Source organism: Echeneis naucrates, chromosome 16, assembly GCF_900963305.1.
Source record: "Echeneis naucrates chromosome 16, fEcheNa1.1, whole genome shotgun sequence".
Taxonomy (NCBI): Eukaryota; Metazoa; Chordata; class Actinopteri; order Carangiformes; family Echeneidae; genus Echeneis; species Echeneis naucrates.
The window spans coordinates 5,172,149-5,178,640 of NC_042526.1; the positions used below are offsets into that span (position 1 = coordinate 5,172,149).

The following is a 6,492-nucleotide window of genomic DNA, read 5'->3' on the forward strand; positions in this document are numbered from 1 at the left end:
CTTGGCTGCTCCACATAACTACAGAGATGTGGAGTTCATCCACGGCCACAGACAGAGCTGAGCCAGTTACTGTGGGATCCACGCTGTTGTACTCCAGACATACGTACACATAGCAGAGCCCTTAAAATCTTGCTATTATGTTTAACAATGTGGTTTATAAATAACATCAGAGTAAATGCCTCTAAAACCTGAAGCTGATTAGCCACTGAAACACGACTCTTGACCAACCATGCTCAAGAAAATGGTATCATTCTTATTTCACTTCCTCTCATTATGTTTTTATATCCGACCTGTGTGTGTGTGTGTGTGTGTGTGTATATGTCTCTTCAAACAGCTGAAGACCTGCGTCTCAGGTGTGTGTGCTGCAGCTGGTGTTGTGAATCAGGCCGATGAAAAACACCTCCAAGAACCCGGCTATTTCACAACACCAGGGTGGCACCGCACCACTGCCGGCAAGACCAAGAATAAGACCACGATTCTGCTGAGAGGGATGATGGGGAAAACATGTTGTCACTAAGTACATGCACTTAAAACTGCAGCTTCTGGAAAGTGTTCACTCATACTGACGCCTTGCTTTTATTTCTCTGTGTAACGTGCATGTAGGTTTCAGTTGCTGTGCTGAAATTATTTCTCCTTCCGTTTATAATGTCAGTTTCAGTTTTTCCCTCATTTCATATGTTGGACTCAGAAACACGAACACACACATAATGAATTACATGATGACAAACATTTTCTAATGTTAAGCACAAACCTGTTAAATCCTTTTTATCTCTCGATTTTTAATAAATGATATAAACCAGTTCTTCTACTGTAGATCTGTTCCTTCTCATTGGTCCAGTTATTACGCAGAAAGGCATTTAAAAAGATTGGAGTCAATTTCAAATATTAAATCCACTCATTGAACATATAAGAGCTTTACTGTAAATGAGCTGGAACCTTTATTTGTTTTGGGATGCTTCCAAACCTGCTGCCATCATAAAAAAAAGAAAATGTTTGAAAATGTCGTGTACTCTCCCTCAGCTTCTGGCTGGGCTTGAACGCCACCCTGTAATCACCATCATGGTTTTAAAGGAAATGGTCACATTTGTGTTATTATTGTGTTATTCACCATAACCACAGCAGCTGTATATCTGGAAAACCAGACATAATATGTTTTGTGACTTTTCCATGGTTGGATACCAGTCATGTTTGGCCGAACTCAGAAAATCTGATTAATTGGGCCAATTCAAGGCTGCAGTTAAAAGTTGTGCATTAGTTGTGTTGCTGAAAAATAAGCAACACCGCAACTTTCTCTATCTAGAGCACAGGAGATAGTATGCTGCCTAATTTGTGGACTACATCCTTCATATTCAATATTAAGCTACAAATGTTTAGGAATCTGAATGTTAAACAGCAGGATAGTCTTTAAATTTGAAGCTTTAATGCCATTCTTTGTGAAGGAGTTGAGTCAATTCATGATAAAAACTAAAATAAAAGAGGCCTCACCTGTGAGCAATACATTTCTTCCTATAAGGTCTAATCAGCCGGTTCAAAGTGTTCCTCAGGCAAATTTCCCAGCTCATTATTTTTGTCATCCACAGGCTGACTTGCAGGTGAAGGCATCATCATCATCATCATCATTATTATTATTATGATCTCAGACTGTGTGATCTGCCTCCAGAGACGAACTGCAGAAAACGGTGCCTCACTTATCAACTTATTCTGGGTCTGACATGTCCAAACAAAAACAGATGGTGTGAACCCAAAGACGAGGGAGGTCTGAAAATATGGACTCAGGCCTCTGGGTGAGCTGGCACTGAAGGAAATACAGTGACCCACTTATCTTTTTCCCCTTAGGCCCCGTAGAGCCACAATAGATGATGGATTTGAGGGATTTTTCAGAAGTAATCACTCAGTATTGATTTGTTGGCATTTGAGCTTCACCTCTCTGATTATAGATTATCTAAGACACTGTGAGTGATGATGAGAGCAAAGCTTTTAAAACACTGATCCGTTTTGGGTTGACAGCAGTGACACCCTGTGGGGGAAAAACAACAAAAAAAAACAAAAACACAACTGACACAGACGAGTCAGTGAACTCGTCACCAGAAACACACAACAACTAAAAGACAGATTTAAAATTACATTTGTATAAAAGTAGCTTTATTCATGGCATCACTTATTTTCAATAAATGTCAATATATGATACAACACCAGACCTCAGATTATTTTGATAGAACCGGAAAGAAGTATATGCCAATTAACCAAATTATTTCAATAAATTCCAATGATAAAATATAAAGTTTTATCATTCCTATTTCTATTATTTAATCTTATTATTGAGTTAATTGAGCGAATATACCTGGCGGTCCACACATTGATGAATGAATCCAGCAAATGAAAAAGGACTTCCTGTCTGAATGTTAATGAGCTGGCAAACACAGCAGCTGGTGGATAATTGAAGAGCAGCAGGTGCAGAAAACGACACAAGAAAGCGTTCAGTTTGAGGCCACGGACTGAGTTTTATACCGGCAAATATATACAAAATAATTGCTGAAAAAAAAAAAAAAGTTTTATAGTAATGACCCTAACTGTCTTGAGGGTAAGACGACACTTAGAGGAGAAATGTTATTGTAAACATGAAAATTTAGCACAATGTTTGTGTAACTCGTATGTGTCCTTTTATATAAAATGGGCTAAATTGATATTGTAGTTCAGGTAGAAGGTAAGTCAATAAATAATTTAACACTTTACACAGTTAAGAAGAAATCTTCATTCTCCAAACCAGCTGAGCCTGATCTTCCTGCTCTTCCTCGGCCTCCTGGGTCAGACTGTTCAAGGTAAGGTTTTGTTTGTAGAAATCATTTTGTAGCTTGGTGAATTATGAAGTCACTTGTTTGCTGTTTTGTCCTCCAGGAATCTGCAGTGTGGAGCATTGTAATGACCCCAAAAGATGTGTTCTGTCCAAAGACCAGAGACGCTGCAAATGTGTCATGGGATATTATTCTGAGCAGTGTGACAAAAGTAGGCAAAGTTTTTTTGTTTTTTTTTGTTTTTGCTTGCAAATTTTATTTTCTTAGTAATTTCACACAAAGTTGAAGTTCCCATTTTGACACGGAAAAAGGAAATATCCTTTTTAATATAAATTCCACAACTTTTCCTAAACAGGCACTTCAGCGTTTCAGTAAACAGCTGAAAGATTAAATCAGAACTTAATTGAACATAATGAAACCAAGAGAGTCCATCTGGTAAATACCAACATCCTTCAAGCTGTTGGCTGCTAGATTGCAAAAGAGGCTTTCACTTCAACATTTTAGTCAAAAAGGCCAAAACAAAAAAATCCTGATGGCATCATAATTTTGAAAGCTGTCTCCAGAGTTGAACTGTTTGGGCTAAATAAAATAAATATGAAAATTCATTTAATGGACAAGTAGTTAAAAGCAGACAGTTGAAGTCTCATTTCATCATATCTGCTTAAATACATGCTGATGGAGTGCAGGCTGGTAGTTGAGTGGTTGCCATGAACTTGACATTAATTTACCTTTTTTTTTTTACCCCCCCCTGATGTGACTGAACAGTGGATGCATCCTTTCAGTAAAATAAAGCTGTTTAATTTGCCTTACTGTTTGACAGATGCACACGTTAAGGTTATGTGTGGCAGAGATTACATAGCAATCAGAGCAGAGGAAGATTTCTTCAAGTATCACAGTGTGCCGCTGGAGTCCCTGCACCTGCCCAACAAATCTTGTCGTGCTCAGAGAGAAGTCATTGATGGTGTCTCGTACTTCATGTCCAGGATATCCAAGGAGAAATACTTGACTTGTGGAGGCAAGCTGCTGGAGGTACAACTGCAACATTGTCCATTCTCACACATTTTATGAGACTTTCCGTGGTGAACTTAATGTTTGGTTGACTTTTGCAGACTATTTGGACCAATGTTACTTTTGTGTAGCAATAGAAAAACCATTTGCACACCTAAGTGACCAATAGCCAAAATGTTTGTTCTTCTCTCCCATCTTACAGAAAAACTTAACTCACATCTCATACACTTTGAGTCTACTATCAGACCCTCAAGTCATTGGAAACATCATCAGAAATCCAGTCATCAAGATGGACTACACATGCATCTACCCATACATCAGAAGAGTCAGTCTGCCGTTTCCCATCGTCCCATTTTCCAGGTAAGCAAGATGAATGGAGTATAATTTCAAAGATTGTAATGATGTTGATGGCCATTGCTTTTCTCAGCTGTTGAACCTAGATGAACCTGCTCTTTATTCAGGCGTCTCTTTATATGAAAGAGGCTGTGTATGCTGTGTTGTGATGGAGGGTTCCAGATGGCTGCGCCGCACACAGATTTGTAAACAACCTTGGGAACAACAGTTTAAAAGGAAATATTTTTTTATTTTTAAGCTTTCAGTTCGAGGCCTTCCTCCTTAAAACAAGTCAATAATCTCACCTTTTTAGACATGTTTATACCTGTTTAAATGTATGTTCTAACATTTTATATTTAATTTACTGATAGTTTTTTTTTTTTTTTTTTTTTTTAATGTTGTTAAATCTGAACAAATTGCAGTCTGTGTTCTCAAGTGTCTGTCTTTAAACATCAGATTAAAAACTGGTCTTAACATTAACTGGGAAAAGCTCTACTGGGGGTCAGTGGAGAGCTGGAGAACGATCAAGTAAACCATTTGACATTGATGGATTATAATTAGCGCCTTACTTCATGACCACCTTTTGTACAATGCCTGAAACGCATACTTGGGTTTTTAACCACTTTTTCTATAGCAACTGAGCATGTCCATCAGTTGAAAAGACTGTCCTCTGTATTTGGACAGTGAGACAGTGATGCGAGTAGACGAACTTGATGCCACCATCAGGATGATGCTGTACACAGACCACACTTACACGAAGGCTTTCAGCAGCGCCCCCACCATCGAGCTCAGAGACAAGGTAGGAAAGTATTCTCCCTCGTATCGTTCAGTTCAAATATCAGTCCTCGTCAAGCAGTTCATGCTGTGATCAGGTATTTGTGGAGGTGGCTGTGACAGAGCCTGCAGACTTCTTCCTGCTTCGCGTCAACGAGTGTTGGGCCACACAGTCTTCCCAGCCAAACGCATCAGAGGGATCAGCTCACACTCTGCTTCAGAACGGGTTCGATCACCGAGCAGTGTTAAAAGTTTGTCTGATGCTATGACCTCCCCAAGTGCCATCCCTTCTTCCTCCTGTCTCTTCATCCAGGTGTGTCAAAGACCAAACGGTTTCCTTTCTTCGTGCAAATGAGCAACAGGCTGGACGTAACGGAGAGACTCCTACCGTTCGCTACAGCTTCGACATGTTTCGCTTCACGGCAGGACCAGACCAGGTGTATCTGCACTGCACTGTCCAGCTGTGTGAGCCAGACGACCTCAAGTCCTGCAAGCCCGTGAGCGTTCCCACTGACTGTCATACTTAGCACACAGATACCAGTCCGACTTTAGGCCTTTTCCTTTTTATATGAACTGGTAGTCTCTCAGAAAACGTGTTGTTGTAGAATTTATTTCATCATTTTTCCACAGAACTGTAATTCTATAAGTAAGAGAGAAGCAGTGAGACCTGATCCAATCCAGAGCCTGCTGTCTTATGGACCGATCCAAATTGAAATGCCAGACAGACCTCCATCCAGTACGCTCATCTCACCGTTGTGAAATCAACAGCCCTCGCTGAATTAAGTATGACTAATTATCTCCATTATACATTTGTTTCAGGCCTCCTGACGGTGGTGCTGCCAGTCGCAGCTGTCTGGACCGTTGGCTTCTTCTTAATCATCCTCATCGCTGTGGCGAAGGCAGGCAGCAGGAGACTCACTCAAATGGACCCGCACTGACAACAATGCTGCTGCTTTTTGCAGCTTGAATAAAAACATTAAATGTGCGACTGCCTTATGTTCTAATAACTAAATTATTAATACTGCTTTTCCCTTAGCCAGTACAACACAGATTTTTGTGTCATTAACACCTGATACTGTTTATTAATTGAACTTAACTTCCTGAATCAGCACAAAGTTTTTCCATTTTCTTCTGATATGAAAATAAATCAACTCCTCTGAAGATCCTGGATGTGAGGTTTAAAAGTCTGAAAGTCCAGAGCTTTCTCACAAAGGCATTTACAAAGAGGAATAAAATGCTAGCAAACAAGAATGAAAGCAACAGCTGATGAAACTTTTTTTTTTTTCCCCTCTAATTTCCAAAGCTGCAGTAACAACACAGAGTGGTCAGTCGGTTTACTTTGGTTAGTTCTATCCTGAGCTGTCATTAAGTTTTAGTTGAACTGGCTCACTTTCTTTGTCACATCACAGCCTTTAAGTATCCCAGGTTAGATACAAACAAGCCGATCACAGTCAGAGATGTGATCCTGCTGTAGTTTCCCGCAGAGGCAGCAGATGGCCCCCTGACCAAGGCCTCCTCTGGTCCTCTGAAGGGGGAGGAGGGTCCGGCTCAGAGGAAATCATTAGAAATCCTTTATCTGCTGCTC

General features: G+C 40.1%; 1 protein-coding gene across 1 annotated transcript; it reads left to right on the forward strand.

Annotated features, from left to right (window-relative positions):
• The first annotated feature begins 2,560 nt into the window (after positions 1–2,560).
• zpd (zona pellucida glycoprotein d) lies at positions 2,561–5,845 on the forward strand. The gene is made up of 10 exons (XM_029522398.1): positions 2,561–2,581; positions 2,768–2,819; positions 2,896–3,003; positions 3,613–3,821; positions 4,003–4,160; positions 4,818–4,932; positions 5,006–5,133; positions 5,221–5,404; positions 5,538–5,643; positions 5,727–5,845. Exons 1-10 carry the CDS (start codon positions 2,561–2,563, stop codon positions 5,843–5,845), a joined length of 1,200 nt encoding a protein of 399 aa, XP_029378258.1.
• Positions 5,846–6,492: the final 647 nt, after the last annotated feature.